Source organism: Numenius arquata, chromosome 23 (assembly GCF_964106895.1).
Source record: "Numenius arquata chromosome 23, bNumArq3.hap1.1, whole genome shotgun sequence".
Classification (NCBI taxonomy): Eukaryota; Metazoa; Chordata; class Aves; order Charadriiformes; family Scolopacidae; genus Numenius; species Numenius arquata.
The window spans coordinates 3,083,603-3,109,634 of NC_133598.1; the positions used below are offsets into that span (position 1 = coordinate 3,083,603).

The following is a 26,032-nucleotide window of genomic DNA, read 5'->3' on the forward strand; positions in this document are numbered from 1 at the left end:
CAGGCTCTTCTCATGATGGTGCTGCTTACTTTCATTTGGGGAACCCTTTCCCACTCCCTCCTGCCATCATTTCCCAGCAAAGCCAGTGCGTAGGTGGTCCTGTCCCCGGGTTTTGAACTTCTATAGCCTATGGGAACCTCACCTCAAATTGCAAAAATCCATCAGAACCTTGAACCTGGGAGGCTGTGGGCAGTCAGTAAACATTGCCTTGGCTATATCTGCAGGTCAACATTGGATTCCTCTGCCAACCCCTGTTTCCTCACTGGGTGGAAAGCAAAGATCTCATTCCAGAGCCTGCAGAGGAGCAGACTCAGATCCACAGCAATCCAACACCTGGAGAAAGGAGGCTGTGGCCATCCCCAGCGTCCACTTGCAGCTGGAGACATGAGGTCCTCGGCTGTCCTGCCCATCCTGCTGTTCCTCATCCTGCACCTCACAGCTGGGGCATCTGCAGCACCGTAAGCCCTCTCTGTGTCTGTCTGTCTGTCCATCTGTGCCTGGTGGGAGGCATTTAGTCTCGGCTCCTTGGCAGCATGTGGTGGAATCTAATCCTTACTGTGCATGTGATTGTTGGCCAGGGTGGAAGTGCTCAGGCTGGTGGATTGTCCCTGCCCACGATCATCGAGGACTTGGTGCCTGGGGGCTGGTGGCTCTGTGGTGGTTTATTGTAGGTGCTGCCTCACTTGCAGCCCATGTGTGAGCAGAGCCTTTGCCTTCCTGAGCCAGGAAGTCAAGGGGAGCCCAGAAGCAGAGTGGGGAGGTTGGGGGAGGTGGCCCTGCACCCCAGAACAGGTGTCTGTGTACCCAGGAGCTCTTCAAGACCTCCTTGGAGTTTCTACTGAGATGTGCCTCATCCAGACGCCTCTCATGTCAGCACTTCTCCTTGCCAGGAGTTATGTGGTCACATCCCCAGCTGTGATCTACCACCCCTACACAGCGATGCTGTGGGTCCATCTCAGTGGCCTCCACAAGCCCATCCAGGTGACCATCCAGCTGCAGAGACCAGACGGGACCCATAACATCACCCTGCTGGAGAGAGAGGTCCAGGAGCCTCATCTGTACCTGAACGTCACCTTTCCCGTGAGTGTCACCCTAGGCACAGTCGTAAGTGTGGAGGGGGACACCCTGGACAAGCCACTGTCTCCAGGCTGCGGTCCCCATGCTGCTGCACAGCCCTAAGCTCTGCAGATGGAGGAGGATGGGAGCAGGCATGACTTCCCCATCTTCTGGTAGGATCTCACCCCCCCATGCAGGCAAAACGACTCTAGGCTCAGCCCAGTTATTCGGAGCTGAAGTAATCACCCGGTAGCAGACCTGCAGACTAGGGCAGGGTGTTGGGGGGACATTTCTTCCCAGCCCTTGACTTGGGGAAGGTGTCCCCTGTGGGTGAGGAGTGCTCTGGGTCACTCAGAGGCAGCAGAGCATCCTGGCCGTGGCATATCCCTTGTCCTCACCCAGTGCCTGGTGTTTCCCCTGGCAGGCTCCAGCCCCCGCCAAAGGGAAGGAAGAAATCGTAGACCTGCACGTCTCCATCCAGGGAGATTCCCTGGATGTCTCCGAGAAGAAGCAGGTGATGCTGAGAGCCCTGGAGCCTGGGATCTTCATACAGACAGACAAAGCCGTCTACAAGCCTGGACAGCAAGGTGAGGGCGGCAGGATGGACCACCCTGCTCCAGGCTGAAGGACCTGGTGGGAGAGGGGTGCAGGAAACTCAGCCTTGCTCCTGCACTGCATGGAAAGAGGAGGGCTCATCCCGGGAGGCACTGAGACCCCCAGCACTGGCCCAGGGCAATGCCAGCACGCGACAGCAGCGCTGGGGGCTGTGCTGCTTGGGGGGCAGTGCCCCACTGCGGGGCTCAGGGTGGGTTTCCACCCACCTTCCCCGTGGGGAACCCCCCTCCCTGCTGATGCACCCACCACTCACTCCCACATCCCTGTTTGCTCTTTCCAGTGAAGTTTCGAATTGTCTCTATGGATAAAGACTTCACTCCCAGCAATAAGAAGGTGAGAGAAAGGCTGGGGAAGGGGGGAGGTGACAGGGCTCCTCTGCACTGCCCTCCTACAGTCTCAGAGAGCCGTGAGAGAGGTGTGGGAGTCAGCCAGCGCCTTTCCCCTTGGGAATCCTGCCCCAGCCAGCTCTGCCTGGGTGGCTGCGCTCCACAGGGGCAGGGATGCCCGGTGCTGCTCATGCAGGCTTCAGCAGGCTAAGGAAAGAGAAAGCAGGATTGCACGTGTGACATGGGAAGACGCCCACTTAAACATTTGGTTAGGGACCTAGCGATGGCGAGTGGGAAGGAGGGAAAATGCTCTTGATATCCACCAAGCCATTAGACACCAGGATTACAGGCGAGCTCAGTCTCTGGCACCCCTGGGCAATCATCTGGATCTCTGGAAGTGCAGGACGTCCCCAGATGGAATGGTTGCTGGTGTCTTGTGAAGGCACTAGGAGATGCCACCTCCTCCTGCCATGCTGGCATTGCCCTTGGCTCACCCCAGCTGGAGCCGCACACAGGCTCAAAATCAACCCCAAAACAAATTGAAGGGTTGGAAGTTCACAGCATACCACAAATAACCCTCGCTCTACTCCATCCATGGCTCCTGAGGTGTTCCCACCCTGATGAGACCCCAAGGAAGGCTTTGAATTTCTCCTCTAACCATCTTCTCTTTGCCTTGCAGCTGCCCCTTGTGGTCCTGAAGGTCAGTCTGAGAGACGGAGGGAGGCTCCTGGGTGGTGTGGGCTGGGGAAGGCAGCGTGGCTGGGAGAGGAGACGCCTAAGGCAGCCATGAGCTCTCTTGTCACGGGGTGCTGGGCTCCCTGGGGTGCTGAGGCTGCGTGTCCCTGCGTGCAGGATCCCAATCGGAACCGCATCGCGCAGTGGCAGGAGGTGAGCCCGCGGCAGGGCATCGTGGACCTGTCCCTCCCGCTGGCTGCAGAGCCAGCCCTGGGCACGTACATCATCGAGGTGGAGGGGAAGAGCCACTCCTTCAGCGTGGAGGAATACGGTGCGCAGGGACTGTGCATGGGGGGGACCCCCCATCTCGGCATGTCCCTGTGGGCAGCATGTGTTGGCCCCCTCTGGCCACCCATGCACCGTTGTCCTTGTCCTGGGAGCAACAACCCTCTTCCCCTTTGCTTCTCCATTAGTGCTGCCCAAGTTTGAGGTGACCATTGGTCTCCCCGCTGTGGTGCTGGAGGACAAGAATGTCCAGGTGGAGATTTGTGGACGGTGAGCCCAAAACAGGCTGTGCTGGGAAGAGGGAGGGGATGGATCCAACGTGACGTGGTCCATCAGGCACACCCTCACCACCCTCCACCCAACAGGTACACCTACGGGAAGCCCGTCCAGGGGAAGGTCCAGGCCAGCTTGTGCCAGCAGGTACGAGGGACCTGGTTAATTTCTTTAGCACGTGTGGAGACCTGCATCGAGGTTAGCGGGCAGGTGAGGACAACCGGGGAGTGCGGGTGCCACTGGGACAGCCCCAGCCTGGGACTGCTGCTAACGGAGGCAACTCTCTCCTTCCAGACTGAGAAGAACGGCTGCTTTTCAACAGAGGTTTCATTGGCTGCCTTCAACATGACCAGCGTCAACTATGGGAAGCAATTCAAAGTCCAGGCATCACTGGTGGAGGATGGGACAGGTAGGGATGGCGGTGTTTTCCTGCTTGGGAAGGGGCATCGCTGTGGGTGCATGGTTTTGTGTTCCTCTCTGCGTGCACCCAAATGCACGTGGCACGGCCCGAGGATATTGGCCTTCTCCAGGGAAGCCCCAAAGCAACGCTGTGGTTTAGGGGTGCACGTGTGCAGGGAGCGGGTCCGGGTGGGGATGTGAGCCAGGTTGGCCAGGGAATACTTCTAATTCTGACCAGAGAGATGGTCAGGAGGCAGAAACGCCTTTCCAAGATCCAACAACTCTCCTGGCGCTACAGCTAGCAGCGAGTCGAGTCCTTGCAATGCAAAGCAGGGGTTTCATCCAGTCCGGTGGTGTGGCTTCCTCCTTCCAGCTAATCCCTCACCCACCACCTCGGTCACGCCAGAAATGACTGCCAGCGGCTTGGCTTCAGGAAAAAAAAAAAGGAGACTAGGGGGTGTCACCAGGCCCACTGGCACTGAGGTGGCCCTCCATCACGGTGCTTTGGTGAAAAGCCTTTTCTGAAGTCAGCTGCACCCTGGTTTTAGGTCTAAAACATGCTGTAGAGGTTTTGCTCCTCTTGTAGGAGGTGCAGACTGTGCTCAAAGCTGCCGGCTGCATGGGAAAGCCCAAAATGTCCAGGGACCTTTTCTGCACCATGGCAGGGGATCTGGTAGCCTGGGAACCTGTACCCTGCGTCCCTGCAACACCCTCAGCTCCACACTCCCTCTCCACAGGGCTGGAGCAGAAAAACACCAAGAGTTGCAAGATTTTACGCGAAACTGTCACTGTCGTCTTCAAAAACACCCGTGATTTCTACAAGCCCGGCATCCCCTACAGTGGGACGGTAATGGGGGGGTGTCCCTGCACCCTGCAGGGTTCCCCAGAGCCCTGCTGCACCCAGTCCTGCCCCTGCTGACCCCCCCAGCCCTGTTCTCCCACCCCTGCCATTTGCCCCGTGCCTGCAGCCCAACCTGGGGCATCTCCCCTTCCATCTTCAGGTGCTGCTGACAGGAGCCGATGGCACCGTGCTGCCACAAATGCAGCTCTCCCTCCTCGTTAGCCACCAAGGGAAATCTAAGAGACATACCTTCCTGACGGACAGATCAGGGAGAGTCTCCTTCGAGCTGGAGACCTCTGATTGGAGTGACACGGTCAGCCTGCACGTAAGCGACCCATCTCCCACCCCTCGGGAGTCCCTGTGCTTCTTTCTCCAGTAGTAGGGGGCTGGACAACTCTCCAAGCCAGAGAGTTTGCCATCAGTGATGCCTGGCATTGGGACCAGCACCTCGTGGGCTGCTAGACGGCTCCACCACCCTGATTTCTACCTCCATTACTCAGGCTCAAGTGAACAGGACTCTTAACAACCAGAACAGTGGCACCTACCAAGATGCCTACAAGTACCTCAGCCCCTTCTTTTCGGCAAGCAAGAGCTTCCTGCATATCCGCCAGCTGGAGGGCGAGCTGCCCTGTGGCCAGCCCCAGCAGCTCTGGGTGGACTACATCTTCAAAAAGAAGGCCTTGGGGACTGAGCCGGAGAGCCTGGATGTGGTCTTTCTGGTGAGCCCTGGCCCAGGGAGGGAGGGCATCTGGCACTAGGGAAGTTGTGTGTTAAGGTCCACATCTACACACATGCTCATGGTTATGTCCCTGAGGACAAGACAATGAAGGACATGGACCTATTGGAGCAGGGCCAGAGGAGTCCACGGAGATGCTGGGAGGGCTGGAGCCCCTCTGCTGTGAGGACAGGCTGAGAGAGTTGGGGGGGTTCAGCCTGGAGAAGAGAAGGCTCCGGGGAGACCTTCGAGCCCCTTCCAGTCCCTCAAGGGGCTCCAGGAAAGCTGGGGAGGGACTCTGGATCAGGGAGGGGAGCGATGGGATGAGGGGGAAGGGTTTGACCCTGAAAGAGGGGAGATTGAGATGAGATCTCAGGCAGAACTTCTTTGCTGTGAGGGTGGTGAGAGCCTGGCCCAGGTTGCCCAGAGAAGCTGTGGCTGCCCCATCCCTGGAGGGTTTCAAGGCCAGGTTGGAGGGGGCTTGGAGCAACCTGGTTTGGTGGGAGATGTCCCTGCCCAGGGCAGGGGGTGGCACTGGGTGGGCTTTAAGATCCCTTCCCTTCCAGTACAGACCATTCTGTGATTCTATGACAGTGAGTAATCTGTCCTGGCTAGACTGAGGGACCTACGCTTGGTAGTAGAGATGTCTGCTGGTACTGTTGGACCTTCATTCCAACAGGAGATGTTGGGAGGATTGGAGTCTGGGCAAGGTCAAAACCCCTATCAATGCTCTCGCCCTTTGGTCCATCCTCCATCAGGGCATTTCAGTTCCCTGCTCAGCATTGGTTTTAGTGTTCCCATCTCCTCCTCTCTAGGTCTTGGCCAAGGGGAACATTGCCACCATCCTCAGGAAAGAGCTGCCTGCAGCGGCTGGTAGGTGCCAAGGCATGGACGGGCTGCACAGGGCTCTCCTCACCATGCCTGGTTCTCATCTCCTCTCCTTTCCCAGGGATGAGAGGCTCTTTCTCCCTGGAGCTGCTCATTGGCCCTGAGCTGGCGCCCACGGCCAAGGTGCTGGGCTACATGGTGCTGCCCAATGGTGAGATGGTGGCTGACAGCATTGAGCTCAATGTGGCCAAGTGCTTCCCCAACAAGGTGAGCAGAGGTTGCCGGAGTTGGGGGAACGATTCCATGGCTTGTCCACAGCTGCATGCCCTGATGTCCATTCTCTCCAGTTGTATCACAGCATCACAGTCTGGTCCCCAAACCCTCAAGCCTGATTTTATCCTTGTCTAGAAGAGACCTCCACGTCTGTGGGTTGGGGGTTGGTCCTGCTCCTCCATGGGAGGTGGCTCCCCCTCCTGCCCTTGCCCCCTGATGCCCCTGTCCCTTCCTAGGTGAAGATGGCTTTTTCAGAGGATAGGGCTCTGCCCGGCTCAGGGCTGCGGCTGGAGCTGAAGGCTGCCCCGGGGTCCCTGTGTGCTGTCCGTGCCGTGGACCGCAGCGTGCTGCTCTTGAAGCCTGAGGCTGAGCTCAACACAGAGGCGGTGAGTGGTGGCACCGCCCAGGGCTCCTTCTGCAGCCCCAGGGACCAGCTGAGCATGACATTGGCTTGGACCTCCCCTATGGGGACTCGGTGCCATGGTGGCTCCTGGGCAGGGGGTAGGTGCCTGCCTGGTTTTGTACCTAGCACACACGTTTATTCCCAGGTCTACAATGTACTCCGCAAATTCAACCACCTTGGAGTTCTAGACCCACCACCCTGTTCAGGATTTTTCTGGGGATATCCCCCTGCCTTTGCCATGCCTGCCACCCCAGTTCTACAGGAGCCGCTAGGCCCATTTTATCCTGAAAGGAGGCGTTTCTTACCTCCCCCTTTTTGGAGCAATTCTAAGATGGAGACCTACAAGTTATTTCAGGTAAAAGGCCCTGCCTGCCTGTGCCTCCTGGTTCCTCTTCCTCCAGGAGCCGGCTGTGGTTTGCCCAGGGTGCCGGGAAAGCAGAGCAACGTCCCATGAAAGCCACATTCGTGGCAAAGATCTTTCCCACGGACCCCCAGCTCCAGTTCTTCTCCACTTGTCTTATTCTGCAGCCCCTGTGACTATTTACTGTGGGGATGGGGATATCCTTCCCGCTGCGTCTCGGAGACGGACAACCTCTTTCCTTTTTTACAGAACGCAGCGCTGAAACTTTTCACCAATGCCAACACCAGCGATGTTTGTAAAAAGATGTTCAGCGTGTCCAGGCTAGCGGGTCCCGAAGGTCCCAGAGGTCAGCACAGCCCTCAGCTTGCTCACTGCACTGAGCCCTCTCAGGAGAAAAGCACCCAAGAGCTGGTGCCCGGTCCTGGCTCCCGTGTCCTCGGGGGGAACTTGGAGCCATCCTGAAAATACACTCAGCATCAAAGGGATTGAAGTATTGAAAAGGATTTTGGCCCCCTTCAGGCTGCCTGCAGGCGAGGCCCAGCTGAGATGGAGAGACCTGTGAACCCTAATTTCTGCTCTGTCTTTTCCAGTTGGTGTTGGTCCCCCATTCCCCGCTATGAGGAAAAGTGGTGTTGCCAGACAAATGTGGGACCAAGGTATCCCAGTCGCTGCTGTCCAGGAAGAGCCACCAGCACCCCGCACGTATTTCCCAGAGACGTGGCTGTGGGACCTGGTCCCCGTGGGGTGAGCGAGGATGGTCACCATAGGGCTGGTCCTCTCCCCACCTCCACTCCTGCATGGAGGGAGATTGGGGACCTCAGGACAGCTCGTTCTTCAACATGGAGAGAGCCAGCCCAGCTGGGGATGACACCAGCTGTGGGTGAAGGTAGTGGGATGCTCTCATGGTGCTCTCCATCCCACAGGGAGGATGGCTCTGCAGAGATGGCGGTGACGGTGCCTGATGCCATCACCGAGTGGAAAGCCGGGATGTTCTGCACGTCCCCATTGGGCTTGGGACTGGCCCCTGACACCACCCTCACGGCCTTCAAGCCCTTCTTCGTGGAGCTGGCTCTGCCCTACGCTGTGGTCCGCCACGAAGCCTTCACCCTCGTGGCCACCGTCTTCAACTACCTGCGGCAGTGCCTGCGGGTGAGTGGGGCTGGGGAGGGGGCCATGGGACTGGGGTCCAGCGGGGGCTGATGGAGCCGTGGCCGTGGTCTGGCAGGTTCAGGTGACACTGGCAGAGTCAGAAAAGCTGGAGGTGTCGGCGAGCGCAGACGAGGCATATGGTGGTTGCATCTGCGCAGATGAAGCCAGGACCTTCCGATGGGGCGTGCGAGCCACCAGCCTGGGTACAGAGCACCGGGGGCACCGCAAGACCCCCCTACCCTGCTGCTTGGAGACCCCCTCAGAAGATGGGGTGGGCAAGGAGGACAGGAGCAAATGCAATGCCACCTGGGAAGCTCTCCTCTGCTCCACTTGCACCCTCCCCATTGCCTCCCAGCACTGCTCCTCAACCTGGTGACCCCCACCCCAATCCAGCCAGCCCCACACAAAGCCCCAGGGCTGACACAAGGCTGTGGGGACTGAGTACCTCGCTTGCATCTGCAGGGGAGGTGAACATCACTGTCAGCACCGAGGCCCTGAGCTCCAAGGAGCTCTGTGGCAACGAGATGCCCGTGGTGCCAGCCCGAGGGCGTGTGGACACCGTGATAAAGCCCTTGCTGGTGCAGGTCAGTCGGGTTATGGAGGAGGAAAGTGGGATGGATTTGGGGACAGGGTCCGAGCAGCCCTTGGGGTGCAGTGGGTGGACCGGGAGTGGGACAGCACCCAGCCCCAAGCCCAGGCTGCAAGCGTGATCCTGGAGGACATGGGGATGTGGCCAGTCCTTTCTCCTGACCCACTCTGATACTGCTTCCCCACAGCCCGGGGGGATCCTGGTGGAGAAAGCGCACAACTCCCTGCTCTGCCAGGAAGGTAGGAGTGGCTGGGAGTGTCTGGCAGCGCCATGGGGACGTGACGCAGGGATGCTTGGCCACTGGTCACAAGGACCACCAGGCTCGAGGAGCCAAGGACCAGGGTCCCTAGGAGCTCCTGGCTGAGATAGGTCAGAGGGTCCTGCTCTGACCCACAGGGGGTCAGAGCAAGAAGCAGGTGGGCAAGGGTGCCGTGGGGCCAGGCCAGGAGGAGCTGGGCATGCCTACTGTTGTTGCCCTCCAACCCCACAGCTGCTGAAGAAATCTCCCTGGAGGTTCCTGCAAACATCTTGGAAGGCTCCCAGCGAGCCCATGTCACCGTGATGGGTAAGGGACAGGCAATCACCTGGGGCAGGGAGGGTGCAGAGCTCCATGGCCCAAGCTCAGCAGGAGGTGGGATCACCCAGAGCTGAGATGGGAGGGGATATGGGGGACACAGCCCATGATGGTGCTCCTCATGTCCCCTCCCTGGGACAGGTGACATCATGGGCAACGCTCTGCAGAACCTGGATTCCCTCCTGGCCATGCCCTACGGCTGCGGGGAGCAGAACATGGTCCGCTTCGCCCCCAACATCTACATCCAGCAGTACCTGGAGAAGAGCGGGCAGCTGCGCCCCGACATCCGGGCCAAGGCGCAGGGCTTCCTGCAGAGTGGTGAGCGTCCCCGGTCCCCTCTCTCCCTGTCACACCCTGCCTCGCTGCCAGGGGACACCACCACCCCACGTCCCCCCACCCTGGAGTGGGTCTGGGCTGTGGGCAGCCTCTAGGATCCCCCGGGGATGTGAAAACCGCTGTGTAAAGGCTCATCCCCATCTTCTCCCCGCAGGGTACCAGCGAGAGCTGCTCTACAAACATGATGATGGCTCTTACAGCGCCTTCGGGAAGAGCGATTCCAGTGGCAATACCTGGTGAGGGACCAGACGGGGCTTGGGCAGGTCGAGCAGCAGCATCCCTCCAGGGACTGGCCACCCCAGGGCTCCTCCAGCCACCAAGTGTGCCCCAGATTTGGGTTTTCCCCATCCCTCCAACATCCCTCTGGCTCGCAGGCTGACGGCCTTTGTCCTCAAGTCCTTCGGGCAAGCCCGAGCCTACGTGGCCATCGAGGAGCGGCACATCACAGACGCGCTGCACTGGCTGCAGAAGCAGCAGCAGAAGGGGGGCTGTTTCCGCAGCGTGGGGAAGCTCTTCAACAACGCCCTGCAGGTGGGACATGGGGACAGGCATCCAGAGCCAGGCTGGCCCCAGCGTGTCCCAGTGTGTGGTGTAAGCAGTGGGGGAGTCCCTGTGCTGGTAGCACAGCCAGACCTGTGAAGATGATCAGAGGACTGGAGAACCTCTCCAGGGGGTTCAGCCTGGAGAAGAGAAGGCTCTGGGAAGACCTCTGAGCCCCTTCCAGTCCCTCAAGGGGCTCCAGGAAAGCTGGGGAGGGACTCTGGATCAGGGAGGGGAGCCATAGGAGGAGGGGGAGCAGCTTTACACTGGAAGAGAGGAGATTGAGATGAGATCTGGGGAAGAACTTCTTTGCTGTGAGGGTGGTGAGAGCCTGGCCCAGGTTGCCCAGAGAAGCTGTGGCTGCCCCATCCCTGGAGGGGTTCAAGGCCAGGTTGGAGGGGGCTTGGAGCAACCTGGTCTGGTGGGAGGTGTCCCTGCCCAGGGCAGGGGGTGGGACTGGATGGGCTTTAAGGTCCCTTCAAACCCAAACCATTCTATGATTCTATAATTCTATGATCTCCTGCTGTCCCCTTTGCAGGGTGGCGTCTCAGATGAGCTCTCGCTGTCGGCTTATGTCACGGCTGCGATGCTGGAGCTGGGGTTGTCCCCAGTGGTGAGGATGACCCCATCTTCCTCAGAGGGGCTGGTGGGGCAGGGAACGGGTGCTGGGGCAGGGAGTCTGGCTGTTCCAGGCCACTTCCCAGCCTGACCTGGGTACGACTGGCCTCACTGGGCAAGAACTGGGGCTCTCTGCGGGTTGCCCATACCCGTGGGCTGGTTCCTGACTCCGCTCCCGTGGCAGGACCCGATGGTGAGCTCAGCCCTGCAGTGCCTGGAGGCTTCGGCCACGGACGACCTCTACACGCAGGCGCTGCTCGCCTACGTCTTTGGGCTGGCGGGGCGCAGGGAGCAGCAGCAATCCCGGCTGCAGAGCCTGGCCCAGCAGAGCACCAGAGCAGGTACCACCCAGAGCAGGCAGGGGCACCTCCGGACAATGCCACCGTCTGCCTGGGTCACCCCATGCCACTCCAGGACCCCCAAAGCAGGGAGCTGAGCTCCCATCCCTTTTTCTCCCAGAGGGGCAGCTCTCTTGGGGAAGGAAGGGGAAGGCTCTGCCCTCCTCACAGCCCTCCTGGGCGGCCGCCATGCCAGCGGAGGTGGAGATGACCGCCTATGTCCTCCTGGCCTACCTCTCCCAGCCCCAAGTGTCCTCTGATGACCTGGGGACCGCTTCCCAAATCGTCCGCTGGCTCAGCAGGCAGCAAAACCCCTACGGGGGCTTTGCCTCCACGCAGGTACCGGCACCGGGGGGGCATAGGGGGTCCCCTCCAAGCATCACCCCTCCCCGCTATAGCACCTGTAATTAGGGGTGACCCCGGCTCCGTGCTTTCTCCACGCCCAGGACACCGTGGTGGCCCTGCAAGCCCTGGCAAAGTACGCCACCCTGACATACAGCGGCAACGGGGACTACGCGGTGACGGTGACATCCCCGGCAGGCAGAGTGCAGGACTTCGTGCTGCACAACAGCAACCGGCTGGTGTTGCAGCGGGCGGCCCTGCAGGAGCTGCCAGGCACCTATGGGCTACGAGCCCGTGGGCAAGGCTGTGCCCTGGTGCAGGTGGGTACAAGCCCAGGGTCCCCTTCTGCCTGTGGTGTCCACTGGGCGGCTCTAACACCACCCCCCATGTCACCCTAGGTGACCCTGCGCTATAACGTGCCACCCCCTCCGAGCATGGGGATGTTCGACCTCCATGTGGAGACGGAGCCCAGGGAGTGCACGGGGGATGCCAGCACCCGCTTCCGACTCCTCCTCCGGGCACGGTAGGCACTGGGGCTGCCCCCTGGTTTGGGGGGGCTGGGAGCAGCCAAGGAGGGAGGGAAGACCCCAACCCCACCCTGGGGCTCTGCCCTTGCAGATACACTGGGGAACGTCCCACCACCAACATGGTTGTCATCGAGGCCAAGTTGCCATCTGGCTTCATCCCGGACAAAGGCTCCATGGTGGAGGTTAGAAGCCCCCACTGCCCCCAGGACCCCCCCTGCCCTGCTGGGGCACCCACCCTGGGGTGCTGGCCCCAGTTGGGGCACCCACCAAGAAGCTGTTGCCCACCCTGACCCGTGTCCCTGCAGCTGAAGAGGCAGAAGCTGGTGAAGAAGGTGGAGGTGCAGCCCGACCAGGTGACGATCTACCTGGACCAGGTGAGACGTGGCACAGGGATGGGAGCGGAACCTTGTGTGCTGAGGACATGGTGATGCTTCCCCATGGTGAAGGGTCGCACCTTACCCTTGGGCTGTCTCCACAGCTGCCCAAGATGGAGGAGACCTTCGCCTTCACCGCCATGCAGGACTTCCCGGTGAGGAACCTCCAGCCAGCCACCGTCACGCTGTACGACTACTACGAGACAGGTGAGCCCCGCCAGGGATGTGGCCATGGGGTGCCTGGCCCCCATTGCCACCCCAGTGGCTCAGAGGGGGGTCTGGCTGAGCTGTCAGCTCACCTTGATGAGCTTTGGCTTGTTAGTGGGAGCAGCTCACCCTGAGGCCATGGGTCACCGTCCTTCCTGTTGCAGGTGACCGCACGGATGCTGCCTACAGTGCACCCTGCAGCTCAGGTAGGGACAGAGGAGTCACCCCACCACTGGGACCCTGACAGGGACCCACCGACCCCGAAGGGCCCACCTGGACTGTGCTGAGTCCCTGGACCTAGGGGAAGGGGGGCAGCAAGTGGGGATGGAGGAGCCCAGCCAGAATTGACTGATGGGAACTTGCTGGCCAGAGCTCGGGGAGGACCCACAGGTCCAGGTTGTGGGGTGATGAGGGGAGCTGTGTCCCTTCAAGGGGGCTCAGAACCCCCATGAGACCTGGCCTGTCTCCTGTGCTCCCTTCAGAGCTCCCCTCCATGGGTTTGGGGTCACACAGGGGGTGAGACACCGAGCTCCCAGGGTTGGGACTCAGCTGGAGGGACAGGGACAGCCGAGGGTGGCTGGGGGGTCAGTGCGTCTCTCCTCTCGGGGGTCTCCTCTCACAGCTCGCCCTTATTTCATTTTGAAGCTGACAGTGAGGAGCAGGAAAACTTCTAGCACAGCCTGAAGCCTGGCAGCCGGTCCCCTCCGCTCGCCCCGACTTCCTCAGCCACCGAGGACTGGGACAGCCCGCGGTCTCTGCTCCCACCCTCCATGGGGGACAGAAGGTGGCCCTGAGGTGCTCATGGCACGGCTCGCTCTGGACTCAGCCACTTCTCCCCATAACGCAGCTCCACCCCACAACAACCTGACGGAGCCATGGCCAACATCTTGCTGCTCTACAAGCCCCTGATGCTGTGGTTGAGCAGCCAAGCAGTGGCTTTACAGGGACACCCCTGTGCATGTCCCCCTGGGGCAGCAGGTCTGGTCTCTCCACTCCCCCCAGCACTTGAACAGGGCCAAGTCCTCCTCCCAGTCCAACTGTCCCTTCCCCAGCAGGTCCCCACCACCACTCACCCCATCTTGCTCTCCCTGGGAGCCATAGCGCTACCCCAGCCCACTCCCGGCCACTAAAACGGTGCCACTGTCACCAAGAGGGACCTGGGGATGCCCCCCAAAACAGATTCAGGCACTTGGAGAAGCCATGTTCCCCCACCCTGGGTCTAAATAAAGACATTTTCTCAAGGATGGATTTTTTTTCTTGGCCTTTCTTGTGCTTCCCGGGTCCCACACCAGGAGGGAGTATGGCTGGAGGGGTGGTGGGGACAGGGTGGCTGCTGGGGGCTGGAGGTGGACATCAACCCAGTGGCCGCAGGGCAGTCCAGCCGCTCCTCAGCTCCTCTGCCAGGGATAAAACAAGGTGGCCCGAGGCGGGGGCACTCCCCGGAGGTGTTGGCAGAGGTGCACAGACCCCATCCATCCCACGCCCCTCTTTCTGCAGTGTGCAAAGAGACGTGGCAGGTCCCAGCACAGGCCCCTCACCTTGTCACGACGAACGACACGTCCTGGTGCAGCCTCAGACCTGGGTTTAATTCTGCTGAAAGCGAGGACCCGCTCTGTGCAGACCGACACCCACCTGCCCCAGGGCTCAGCACCCACCATCCTGCCACCTCGGTGACAAACATGGCCCAGGGAGCTGCCACCATGAGCCACAACCTCTCTGGGGACAGCGAGGGCTGGCGTGGATGCTCGTGACATCTCCACAGAGCAAGAGTCTCCCAGCAGTTAGCAACGGTGGCAATCCTGGAGATGTGGCATAGGAAGGGGGTCAATGCTACAGCGCTGAGGTGAAATAAACCCTCCCTGCGCCACCAGCGGACAGAAGGCAATGTCACATCAAGGCACGTGTGGCCATCATAGTCCTGTCCCCATGACGGGGGAGAGGCAGGATGAGCTGGCTGCTCCCAAGACCACGGTGGGAGGACAGGAGCCAGCCCTGCCCCGTGCCCCAAGTCCCTCGCTGAGGACGGAGCCAGTCCCACATCACTTATGGCGTTTTTTCTTCTGTTCTTTGCGCTTCTGAGCCCTCACGTCCTTCTTCAGGCGGCTGTCGACGACCTTGAACTGGCCCTTGACACCAGGAGGACGACGCACCCGGGGTCCTACGCCTTTCTTAGCCACCAAGTAGGTGACCTGCCGCTTCTCCTTGGCCAGCCCAGCCTTCTTGTAGATACTGTGGGAGAATGACAAAAGGGGAGACCAGTTTGGCTTTAGGACGTGTCCAAAGAGCAATACTGGGTCCCATCACGCCTCTGGGCCTCCATACCCCAAGATGGGGCTCCCTTCTGTGCCCTGCCACCCCTCAGCCTGCACCCGGATCCAGCCCGGCCTCTGCCAGCCCTGCTGGGTTACGTGCAGGAGCCGTCCCCGCACTGTGGCCACAGGGACAAGGCATGGGGAACCACCCGAGCATGACACAAAGGATCCAGATGTTGGCTTCGCCACTCACCGCCGCAGCTGGGCCACCTTCTCCCTCTCTGAGATATCCACCGTGCTCACCACGGCCTCTGCTTTCTTCTTCATCTGCTCCATCTTCTTCAGCATCTGTGGGGACAGCGAAGGTGAGGGACAAGGGGCATCGGAGGAGGGACAGAGATCTGAGAGGGGGAAACAGAGCTCCCGTGCAGGACCACAGCCCCACTCACCCGCCGCTTCTTGCGGGCCTTGGCCTCCGCCACCTTCTTGATGGGGCGGGCATTGATTTCCCGCCAGCGCTGCCGATACGCCTCAACCGTCTGCCGGTCCACGGGGATCTGCTTGCGCCGGTGCTGCTTCTCCTCCTCCGTGAACCACTCCGGCAGCTCTCCCTCATCCTCGTTGAAAGAATACCTTGGGAGGGGGACGCGGGTGAGCTGTGAGCGGGACACGGGGTCCCCACACCAATACATCTGCCATCCCCATGGCCGGTCTCCTGTTGGGATACCCAATGCTGCTCCCCCTCCAGCAACCGCGGCTGCACGTACCTGTTGAAGGAGTCATCAATCAGGTCCCGCCTGGCCTTTTTGGAGGTGGCAATGACAGAGCCGAGTGCCAGGCCCTCTGCGTCCAGGACACGGGCTTTTTTCACTGCAGTACATGGACAGGATTAAAATTTGGCCTATCTACAAGCAGCCCGAGACCCAGGGGAGCAGCAAGCAGTCCTGCCGTGGTCTGACCCTGCCTCCTGACCCTAAAGAGGGACTTGCATGGTATCACAGGTGGGTGCAGACAGCACCCTCCGCTCACCTGGGTCCTCAATGGGCACCACCTCAAAGCCACATGGCTCGACACGGCCCCGCTTCCTCCCCACCGGTGTCAGGGGCCTGCAGAGAGATGAATCAGGGCTGGGGTCCTCACCTCCCCGCTCTCCAGGATTGTGGAGCTGGGGGAGAACATCCAGATGGCCTCACCTCTCCTCATCACTGCTGGTGTCATCATCGCTGCTCTCCTCATCCTGTGCTTTTCCTGCGTCGGGTCCTGTGTCTGCAGCAGGAGGGGGCTCAGCTGGAGCTGCTTCCTGGGGTACCTCCTTCTTCTGCCCTTTCCTTGTTGCTTTGTCTGGGGAACAAGAACCACTGGGTGAGAAAGGGTTGAGGCAGATCCCACTGTGGATCATTCCTCTAGAGATTCAGCTCATTAATGCTACATTAACACCAGCTCGTTAAATGACACAGGCTGGAAATAAGCTCTGGAGATCTCCAGTCCTGCTCAGAGCAGCATCCCCACCGTGGTTTGATCCAGTACCCCAGTCGGCTGTGGGGCTGTCCCTCTGTGTCCCCCCACAGTGACGCAGCCCCCCACTAACCTCTCTGAGACTCGCGCTGTCTCTCAGCCAACATCTGCGACTGCCCCAGCTCCAGGTCCTCATCCGCATCATCCTCGATGCCAGCAAAAGCATCCTGGGGACAGGGAGCAGCAGGTCAGGGGACACAGGGCAGACCCAGGCAGCTGTAGGGGACAAGGCACCCTGTCATTTCTGGCCCAGTGGGACTCACTTTCCCAAACCACAGGTTGGTCTGCCGTTCCTCCAGCACCGACTTCTCCTCCAGGGGCACCAGCAGGGGATTCTCCTGTTCCTCCTCTTCCTCCTCCTCCTGTTCCTTCTGCTTAAACTTTGCCCTGTGACAAACAGCAACAGGATCAGTGTCCCCAGAGAAATGGCGTGTGCCCCACTGCGGGACTCCAGAGGTTCTCCAAAGGAAGCCCCTACCGCAGGGAGGCCTCTCCTGGCTCTTACCTCTTTGCACCCTGATCTCGCCTTTCCCGCTCCAGCCGGCGCTGACGGGCTTCTATCTCAAGCAGTTCCTCCGGGTCCAGATCGCTGGCCAGGGACACATCGTCGTCTTCCTCATTATCCGAGATATAAACGTCGTCGTCTCCAGGTCCTATCTCCAGGAGGGCATCTGCCGATGCCATGTCTCCCCGGGTCACCTCATTCAGCAGCTGCAACGCAAGTGAGACAAGTCACAAGCTACAGCCCTTTAGCCATGTGCCCACCACTGTCCCAGTCCCCAGGCTCTGGGAGCCCGGCCTCCCCCTGCCCCACACACCGGGGTCCTGTGGATAGTCCGGAGGGAGAACATGCTGGTGTCACCATCATCGGCAATGGAGACACCAGGGAGGTCCATCTTCAGCTCCACACGCTCACGCTGCTTCCGCTGTTCCTTCAGGATCTTCTTCTTCTTCCTGGAGAAGTACGCAAAGGGATGAGGCCAGTCTCCCTCCCCACGCACATCCCAATGGCTCATCCACTACCATATCGGTGCCAGATCTCCCTCAGCAACGCTGTCATCCCTCTCTGAGGGGTCACCAACCCTGGGACAAAGGGGGCCCACAGCAGCCTGGAACAGCCGCTTCACCTGCTTGGAGAAGCAGACAACCCCGAGGATCCCAGATCCACAACCCCCACCCACTGTCAAAAGAGGGACAGGCTCTGACACAGTCACCCTCTGTCCCCTTGGCTGGAGCCCCCCTGCACTCTCCCATCTCTCCTTATGTGAGATAGAATCATAGAATGGTTTGGGTTGGAAGGAACCTTAAAGATCATCCAGTGCCACCCCCTGCCCTGGGCAGGGACACCTCCCACCAGACCAGGTTGCTCCAAGCCCCGTCCAACCTGGCCTTGAACCCCTCCAGGAATGGGGAGATCTTTTTACCTCTTTAACTCTGCCAGCTCCTTGGCTTTCATCTCTGCCAACGCCAGCTCTACCTCCTCCTCTTCTTCTTTCACCTCCTCATCAGGTGCAGCGCTTGGCAATGTCTTCTTCTTCTTCTTGTCCTCCTCTTTGCCTTCCTCCTCTTCACCGGAGCTCAGGCTGCCAAAAGGAAGGAGCTCAGACCATCTCTCCTGGTGGAGGCCCATCCCACCACGTTGGCGCCCTGGGGCAGCCCTGTTGTTCTTACTTGATATCCAGCTCCTTCGCCTGCTCTTTCAGCTTTTTGGCCAAGAAACGCCGCAACTTTGTCCTCCAGTTGAGTAGGGCTCTGTGCGGGATGGCAGACCATTAGAGACACCCACCGGGTGCAGCATAACGCCCCGTCCCAGTCCCACCCAGTACCTGAGCTCTTTGCGTCCCAGCACACGGATGTCCTTGCAGCACTGACGCAGCTCTTCTGTGGTGGAACTGTGGTTCTCCAGCTCACCATCCCCCAGTGTGATCTGGGTGTAGAGGAAACGTTAATTAATTAAGCAGGTGTGTTAAATCCCTTTCTTTGGTTGGAATAATCACGTTATAAAATACAAGGAGAATGACCGGCTAAACTCCAGGCAGGCTCCTGCCTCCCTCCCCCCCTGCGAGAACCGGAATGGGGCCATTGCTGGGGCATCCAGCTCCCTCTTTCCATCGGTCTGTGCTCCTGGGGACATCTCAGGGGCCACCAAGGTCCCCCTCACTCCAGGCACTCACCTCATTGGCCTTGGAGAGGAAGTCCACGGGGTTGGGAGCCTTGAGGAAGTCCATGAGGGTAAAGCGGTGGTAGAGGGTGGTGTCGCCATCTGCGTAGCCTTCGGCCTACAGGAGGAAGGAGCTGCGTGAGCTGTAGCAGGGCACAAAAGCAGCTTCAACCATCCCTAAGGGATGGACGACGTCATGTAACTCGTGTCCTGCTGCAGTGTCCACCTAAATGTGCCCACATGACTTAGGGATAAGGACAAGTTACCAGCCCTAACCAACCAGCTCCACAGCGTCTCCCACTCCCACCTCAGACTCAGAGAGGTGACAGTGATAGAGGTTTGTGTCACCTCAATGCCCAGCTGAGGCCACTTGACACAGCATTTACAGTCCTGTGTCCTAAGGACGCCTCACAGAGACGCAAATCTAGTGGCCAACTGTTGCAGGGAGAGTTTTACTGATCCATCCCCAGCTTCACAACTTGTATCACTGTTTTCCTGCTGCTGCACAGCCTTCTAAGGCTGTGAACCTCCCCAAAACTGGCTCTTCCACCACTTTGCATCCCCACACCGTTAGCTTTCCTGAGCAACTTTGCTTATTATCTCTTTAGCCCCAATTCCCACCCCCTTTAGTGTGTGTTTGGCCTTGCTGCCCAGCGAAGCAAGCTCATACCTTCGGTTTCTTTTTGCTGACCAGCTCAGTAACAGACTTAGTCTGAACCTCCACCTCCTTGAAGGCATATTTTGGGTCAAAAAACTTGCTGTCGATCTTGTCCGGAGCCTGATAACCTGGGATGAAGGAATCACAGCTATGAGCAGGTTTTTTCCAGCCCTGTCCCAGTGGCTGCAGGTTGCCATAGCTGCTCACCCTGGCACACCACAAAGATCTCAGCAGACTCGTTGCGGGAGGCTTGGGGTTTGGTGGCCTGGACCTTGCTGAAGAACTGCTGGAAGATCCAGAGAAGTGGCTGATAATCCCGGGAACGGAAAACCTTGGTGATGAACCAGCCACCTTTGCAGAGGAATTCGCAGGCCAGTTTCAGGGCCATGAGGGTCAGGTTGGCTGGAGAGGGGGGAAGGAGAGCAGTCAGCAGTCGTCACCATCCCCACCGCCCAGCTCCCTGATCCATAGCGCACACCACTGCCACCCTGCCCTGCTGGGGTGTGAGATGTGCCTGCCCTCGTACCGTCCCCCCCTCGACCATGCCAGGCCACACGCCAGCCCCACCTTGGGAATAGGCATCATGCACCCAGCTGGCTCCCACGTTGGGTGCTCCATCGTTCAGCACAACGTCCACCTTCCACGTCTGCAGCTCCTTGCGCAGGGCCTGAGGGATGGAGGGAGATGTTACTCGTACTAACCCTGCTGCAAACACCAACAGGGAGCACTCCCATCCACATCAACTTGGCAAAACCCACTATCACGGTCCTACCAGACTGCTGCATGACGCTCGGAGCAAGGGAGACATGCTCGTACCTGGCGGCACTTGTCAGTAGTGATGTCCTCCTGCAGCGTCACCACGTTGGGAATGGGCTTGATGGGGACCAAGTCCACTCCTGGCATAAGAAGAAGGTATAAGCGCTGCAACCCCTCAAAACTGGGCACCACCCCATCCCATGTGGCTTCCCACCCGCCCTCTCCCCCCACCAGGATCCCCAATCCAGGATCCTCTTTCTTTGGCCACATCCAGGGATTCCGGTGGAGGTCCCTGCCCCCAATCTGTTCCTGCCAGGTCCCATCACTCACCAATGATCAAGCTGGAAACCGGCATGAATTTGGAAGCCACCTGCAGCCTGGAAAAAACAGAGAGAAACAAAGCTACAGCAGGATCCCAGCAGAGCCCCCAGCCTTTAACTGTGCTGCCGGGGCTTTGGGATCAGCTTTGGCATCAAGGACAGAGACTGAGATGAGCCACCAAAACAGAAATCATAAAAGCCACTTCACAGTGAAGCCCCAGAGCATCTGGTGGCACTGGGCTACTCACCACCCGCCGGGGGCCGCACACAGGTCCAGCAGTGCCCGGGCCTTCTGCAGGAACTGGAACTTCCTATTGAGCTGGAGAAGCTTGAAGGAGGAGCGGGAGCGAAAGCCTGTGGAGGGAGAGCTGTGGGTTACAGATCACCGGGGTTATGGGTTCCTGGGACCGCAGCCTCCCCTGCCCCGCAGCGAGCGGGCAGGCCCCTCACCCGTCTCCTTGGCCAGGTGGTAGAACTTGTCCCTCCGGCTCTTGCCCAATTTGCTTTTCTTGCCCATGGTGGCGGCAGGTGGGCACTTCCGCGGGGTCGGGCACTGCTGTCAGCCACCGGCACGGCCCTGAGCGGGGAAAAACAGTCAGTGTGAGCTGGGGGCGGAGGGGAGGAACGGGCCCGGTGTCCCCCCACAACCCGCCCAGGCAAACCGCAGCGTCTCCTCAGTGCTTCTCCACTGCCCCGGCCGACCCTGGCCCCTCAAGGCCTACCCGCACCCCCGCTATACGGCCCCGCAGCCTCCCGCCCCGGGGTCTCCCCCCGCCCCGGGATCCCCCCCCGCGCAGGCCGCAGCCGCAGCCCCCGACACACTCGCCATACAGACCCCGGCCCCGACGCCGCCGCGTGCCCGCGCCGCCTTCCCGGCGTGCCTGGCGCGAGGAAGGAGACTTCCGCTTCCGCTCGCCCCCGCCGCCATCTTGGGAGTGGCGAGCCCCCCGCCGCTGCTGCCGAGCGGGCTGCCGCCGGCAGAAGGAGAGGAAACGATACTGATTCCCCCCCTGGATGCGGGTCTAAGGCCTGTACTAGAGCCTCTGGCGCTCCGTGGTACGGAGAAATCACCTCTGACCGTACCAAGAGGGCGGCACGGCCGCGACCAGAGGAAACGGCGTTCGCGCATGCGTACTCCCCTTAACCAGAGCCGCACTGTGCATGCGCACTACCCTGCGCAGGGTGTTCGGCGCCTGCTGTGGAGCGGAAGTGATGCCATCACGCCCGGCGCGCGGGGGGGCGGGCAGCGGAAGGAGGGTGGCGGCCATCTTTAGTGCCGGCAGGAGCGGCGCCGGGGTCCCGATGCCGGCGGAGAAGATGGCGGTGGACGGGCCCGAGCAGGTACGGCCGGGCCGGAGCGGGAGTGGGGTGCGGCCATTGGCCGTGGGGTGCTCGGGTCGCGCTGTGCTGCCGCGGGGCTCTTCTGGGCCCGGATCTGGTCGGGGCCTGGCGGGCGCCGTGACTCGGCGGGTCTTGCCTTCGTCCTTCCCGAGTGGGCGGGGGCCGACCGGGCACTGAGACAGACGTCGGGGGGTGCGGGACTAGGCTCCGGGAGAGGGGAGGTGGGAACAGTGGGACCCGGGCCTTGCGGGCTGTTGTTGGGCGCCGGTGCGGGGAGGCAGAAGGTGAGTGGGTGGGAAGGTGGGGAGCCAGGACCTGACCCGGGGAGGCTGGAGGGTGAAATGGGGACCACAGGGTCAGCGCTGGGATTGACCAAGGGTAGACATGGTTTTCGAGGCTCCAGGTGCAATGGGTGGCCCCTGAGGCTAAGGCCGGTGCTGCTGAGCTCTGCTCTCTCACAGATGGAGATGGACGATGGGAAAGGAGGCACAGGGCTCCGGCAGTACTACCTGTCCAAGATCGAGGAGCTGCAGGTGAGCCAGTCCTGGCTGTGAAGGAGATGCGCAGCCAGCCTTCCCCAGCACGTCATCGCCATGGTTCCAGCTGGGGCTGTGTCCCTGTGGGTGCGCTTGCCTTGAGAGTATCTACAGCCTTTTCTGTTCTGGGGTGCGAGGGGGAAGCAATGCCCCAGGGTGGGATCTAGAAGTAGGACCCCAACCCTTGGGTGGTGAGGATGTATGAGATGAGTCTCCTGTGAGCTGACACCGCTGCTCTTTGTGCGTGAGGTGTTGCCCAGCCCTTGGCAGTGGGGTTTGGCTGGCCATGTCCTGCTGGGAAGGGCTGTCCCCCTCGAGGTCCCTGTCCCAAGACAAAGGCTGTTGTGCTGATGCCCAGGCTCAGTTGATGTGGGTGCTCCATGGGATGCTGAGGGCTCAGTGAAGCTCTTCTTCCAACAGCTCATCGTGAACGAGAAGAGCCAGAACTTGCGGCGCCTGCAAGCGCAGAGAAATGAGCTGAATGCTAAAGGTACGGCTCGGCTCCTCTCATCTTCCTCGCCCGGGGGCTCTGGGCTGATCCTACCTGCTGGGCTGGTGGCTCTTGGCCCAGTTGCTGGCCGCTGTGGCAAGTGCTGCCTTTCTGTCATGGGTGAGGGCACGGGTGCCTGTGGCTGGTGCTGATGTCTCCCTCTCTGCAGTGCGCCTGCTGCGGGAGGAGCTGCAGCTGCTGCAGGAGCAGGGCTCCTACGTGGGAGAAGTGGTGAGAGCCATGGACAAGAAGAAAGTGCTCGTTAAGGTAGGAGGCTGAGCTGTCCCGAGGGCAACCGGGGCTGGGGCAGAGCAGGGTGGGATTGGAGACCTTCCCTTTGACCCCACAGGGGTTGGAGCAAGTGTGAGCACGAGCTCTGGGGGGATGGAACAACTAAAAGACATGAAGTGAGAGCTCTTTCTCCAGAGGAGCACCTTGCAGCAGCTCTCCCAGGCCCAAACCTTCACAAGGCTGGTGGGAGGCAGCTGGCTTAGGGCTTCCTGGGGACAGGAGGGGCTGTAGGGTGTTTGGGGGTTGCTGAGCTCTGTGGCTTCTTCCTCCCGCTCCGAGCAGCTGGTGTCAGTACTGGTCACACAACAGGGGACTTCTCAGAGAAATAACTCTTAACGGTGGCAACTGCTGCCTTCCAGGTGCACCCGGAGGGGAAGTTTGTGGTGGACGTGGACAAGAACATTGACATTAATGACGTGAGTGTCCTGGGGACGTGACCGTTCCCTCGGGGCAGCCTTGGCACTGCCTGTCCCCTGCCCTGCTGTGGGGATGCTGAGTTCCTCTCGCTGCAGGTGACCCCAAACTGCCGGGTGGCCCTGCGCAACGACAGCTACACGCTGCACAAGATCCTGCCCAACAAAGTGGATCCCCTGGTGTCCCTCATGATGGTGGAGAAGGTTCCGGATTCCACTTATGAGATGATCGGGGGCTTGGACAAGCAGATAAAGGAGATCAAAGAAGTAATCGAGCTGCCGGTCAAGCACCCTGAGCTTTTCGAGGCACTGGGGATCGCCCAGCCCAAGGCAGGTGTTGCTGATGTGGGTCTGTGTGGGGGGGTCAGCATTCAGGGGTGCTGTGGTGCCACTGTGGTGCTGCCTGTGTCACCTCTGGGAATGTCCCTGTGTCTCCTGTCGGGTTGTGGCTGCCCCCGCGGGCAGGGACAGGGGGTGCTGAGGTCTCCCCATGGCCGTTGCAGGGCGTGCTGCTCTATGGACCCCCTGGCACAGGCAAGACCTTGCTGGCCAGGGCTGTGGCCCATCACACCGACTGCACCTTCATCCGTGTCTCGGGCTCTGAGCTGGTGCAGAAGTTCATCGGTGAAGGTAAAATGGCCCAGGGGGAGGTGGGTGCTTGTGCTGGAGCCCCAGCGAGGGCTCTCGAGGTGCTGGGTGGCCTCAGGGCTGGCCTCTTGAGTGGCCTCCGGGGCAGACGGCAGCACTGTGGCTGTGCCAAGCTGTGCCAGGGCTCAGCCCTCCCTCTCCCCGCAGGTGCCCGCATGGTGCGTGAGCTGTTTGTGATGGCCCGGGAACACGCTCCCTCCATCATCTTCATGGATGAGATCGACTCCATCGGCTCCTCCCGCCTGGAGGGGGGCTCTGGTGGGGACAGCGAGGTGCAGCGCACCATGCTGGAGCTCCTCAACCAGCTCGATGGCTTTGAGGCCACCAAGAACATCAAGGTAGGAGGGGTGACATCCCCGTCTGGGGACAGGGCAGTATCCTGGTGGCAGCGAGGTGCCTGGAATGGTGACAGTTGTTCTCCTTGTGCAGGTGATCATGGCCACGAACCGGATCGACATCCTGGACTCGGCTCTGCTGCGCCCCGGCCGCATCGACAGGAAGATCGAGTTCCCCCCTCCCAACGAGGAGGTATGTGGGGTGCCCCACGGCAGGCCCCGGCTCTCCCTCGGTCCCTCCCTGTCCTGATCCTCTTCGTGGGGGGAGAGCATTGTCTCCAAGCCCTCTCTGGGAGCGATTCCTGTGCCTCCAACCCTCGCTCTCCTCCAGGCCCGCCTGGACATCCTGAAGATCCACTCCCGCAAAATGAACCTGACGCGGGGCATCAACCTGCGGAAAATCGCGGAGCTGATGCCAGGGGCCTCGGGTGCGGAAGTGAAGGTGAGACAGGAGCCACCGGGGTGACACTGGGGCTGGCAGAGGCTGGAGCGGTGTGTGACCTCCTTGTCCCTCGCAGGGGGTGTGCACAGAAGCTGGCATGTATGCGCTGAGGGAGAGGCGGGTGCACGTCACACAAGAAGACTTCGAAATGGCTGTTGCCAAGGTAAGTGCCGTGGGGGAGGCAAAGGGGGGGGATGACTGCTGGTGGGTTCCTCCACCGACAGCTCCTTGTTGGAGGGGCACAAACTGTCCTGGGCGCTGTCTGTCAGGACCTGCAAAGCTCGGAAGGGGGCCAGCTCTGGGGACAAAAGATGATGGGAAGGGGGTTTTCCCCACGTGAGTGACATGGAAGAGGCTGGAAGAGACCTTTCCTGGTCAGAGGCTGCGGGGCTTTACCTGTGCAGGGCTGAAGCTTGGTCTTGGGGATGGTTTTTGGGGGTAATTAGCACCCAAATGGGGGCTGCAGGCTGGGAACCAACTGTCTTCTCCTCCCTGCCCAGGTGATGCAGAAGGACAGTGAGAAGAACATGTCCATTAAGAAGCTGTGGAAGTAACGGTGAGGCTGGGGCTGTGTTGTCTCTAATAAAGTGCTGCTATGGCCATGTCTGTGCCCATTTGGGGAAAAGGGGGGGTGTACGAACCCAACACACACACACACAGAGCTGCTGCTAACTGGTTTTATTAGAAAATATCCAAAATAGACAAAAATTGGTTACACAAGAGGCAGAGCAGGCACCCCTGAGCCGTCCACCCTGGGAATATGTAAACGCTTCCCCCCCGCCCCAATCCCCTCTGCCTGTGACTGCCCAGGGCAGGGGGGGGCAGCGGGGTTAAGGCACTTCAGCGGGTCCAGCGGGTGGTGGCACCGTCCCCTCAGCCCAGCGCTGTGGTCCCCTTGCCCCCCCGTATCTCCAGTTCGATGCACTGAGCCCCGCAGGCTCCCGGGGACAGAGCTACCCCCCCTCTGTCCCCCATCGCTCACAAGATGAGTTGTTAATTATGTCAAACAGCTGGGGGGGGTGTGTGTGTGTGGAGTAATCAACTGATTGTCAAAAACTGAACGCTAAAAGACTCGGTTCCATATAAAAAGAAGAACTTGGGCCGAGCCAGCCCTCTGAGAACACCACCAACCACTGCATAGATTGAGGCAACGAGTGCAGTTAAGAGGAACTCAATATATTAATCAAATACAAACCCCACTGTACAAAACGCTTCCTTTTCTTCTTTTTT

At 60.2% G+C, this 26,032-nt stretch overlaps 3 protein-coding genes across 3 annotated transcripts; 2 read left to right on the forward strand and 1 right to left on the reverse strand.

The window, feature by feature from the left end:
- Positions 1–384: 384 nt before the first annotated feature.
- Positions 385–13,318, forward strand: LOC141474965 (alpha-2-macroglobulin-like protein 1). Its single transcript, XM_074163065.1, has 35 exons — positions 385–458; positions 891–1,080; positions 1,481–1,643; positions 1,952–2,004; positions 2,677–2,697; positions 2,850–3,003; positions 3,146–3,227; positions 3,323–3,440; positions 3,525–3,639; positions 4,367–4,476; positions 4,631–4,795; positions 4,971–5,189; positions 6,001–6,058; positions 6,135–6,280; positions 6,523–6,672; positions 7,300–7,397; positions 7,630–7,794; positions 7,974–8,199; positions 8,276–8,402; positions 8,662–8,783; positions 8,976–9,027; positions 9,279–9,353; positions 9,504–9,680; positions 9,853–9,934; positions 10,073–10,229; positions 10,777–10,851; positions 11,041–11,197; positions 11,316–11,533; positions 11,641–11,856; positions 11,935–12,059; positions 12,155–12,245; positions 12,369–12,437; positions 12,542–12,644; positions 12,809–12,850; positions 13,290–13,318. Exons 1-35 carry the CDS (start codon positions 385–387, stop codon positions 13,316–13,318), a joined length of 4,224 nt encoding a protein of 1,407 aa, XP_074019166.1.
- A 585-nt stretch (positions 13,319–13,903) lies between these two features.
- Positions 13,904–21,185, reverse strand: FTSJ3 (FtsJ RNA 2'-O-methyltransferase 3). Its single transcript, XM_074162628.1, has 22 exons — positions 21,142–21,185; positions 20,757–20,883; positions 20,555–20,660; positions 20,317–20,363; positions 20,047–20,126; positions 19,798–19,897; positions 19,438–19,632; positions 19,243–19,358; positions 18,586–18,690; positions 18,238–18,338; positions 18,083–18,163; positions 17,836–17,994; positions 17,230–17,365; positions 16,917–17,122; positions 16,675–16,798; positions 16,485–16,578; positions 16,090–16,237; positions 15,926–16,002; positions 15,664–15,766; positions 15,346–15,529; positions 15,150–15,244; positions 13,904–14,873 (listed from the first exon to the last, which is right to left on the reverse strand). The coding sequence occupies exons 2-22, from the start codon at positions 20,821–20,823 to the stop codon at positions 14,684–14,686; spliced, it is 2,514 nt and encodes an 837-aa protein (XP_074018729.1). The 5' UTR covers positions 20,824–20,883; positions 21,142–21,185; the 3' UTR covers positions 13,904–14,683.
- Positions 21,186–21,541: 356 nt separating this feature from the next.
- PSMC5 (proteasome 26S subunit, ATPase 5) lies at positions 21,542–26,014 on the forward strand. Its single transcript, XM_074162631.1, has 12 exons — positions 21,542–21,647; positions 22,109–22,180; positions 22,604–22,673; positions 22,843–22,940; positions 23,324–23,380; positions 23,477–23,707; positions 23,881–24,007; positions 24,173–24,363; positions 24,455–24,553; positions 24,692–24,802; positions 24,879–24,965; positions 25,303–26,014. Exons 1-12 carry the CDS (start codon positions 21,609–21,611, stop codon positions 25,354–25,356), a joined length of 1,236 nt encoding a protein of 411 aa, XP_074018732.1. The 5' UTR covers positions 21,542–21,608; the 3' UTR covers positions 25,357–26,014.
- Positions 26,015–26,032: the final 18 nt, after the last annotated feature.

Bases quoted from the DNA above. Each gene is read 5' to 3' on its own strand.
- LOC141474965 (XM_074163065.1), top strand. From the start codon at position 385: ATGAGGTCCTCGGCTGTCCTGCCCATCCTGCTGTTCCTCATCCTGCAC. The intron at 4,796-4,970 runs GTAAGCGACCCA...TCCATTACTCAG, and splicing joins GTGACACGGTCAGCCTGCAC to GCTCAAGTGAACAGGACTCT. The intron at 12,645-12,808 runs GTGAGCCCCGCC...TTCCTGTTGCAG, and splicing joins GTACGACTACTACGAGACAG to GTGACCGCACGGATGCTGCC.
- PSMC5 (XM_074162631.1), top strand. From the start codon at position 21,609: ATGCCGGCGGAGAAGATGGCGGTGGACGGGCCCGAGCAG. The intron at 23,381-23,476 runs GTGAGTGTCCTG...CTCTCGCTGCAG, and splicing joins AGAACATTGACATTAATGAC to GTGACCCCAAACTGCCGGGT. The intron at 24,803-24,878 runs GTGAGACAGGAG...TGTCCCTCGCAG, and splicing joins CCTCGGGTGCGGAAGTGAAG to GGGGTGTGCACAGAAGCTGG.
- FTSJ3 (XM_074162628.1), bottom strand. From the start codon at position 20,823: ATGGGCAAGAAAAGCAAATTGGGCAAGAGCCGGAGGGACAAGTTCTAC. The intron at 17,123-17,229 runs GTGTGTGGGGCA...CTTGCGTTGCAG, and splicing joins GGACTATCCACAGGACCCCG to CTGCTGAATGAGGTGACCCG. The intron at 14,874-15,149 runs GTGAGTGGCGAA...ATTCTCCCACAG, and splicing joins AAGGTGGCCCAGCTGCGGCG to TATCTACAAGAAGGCTGGGC.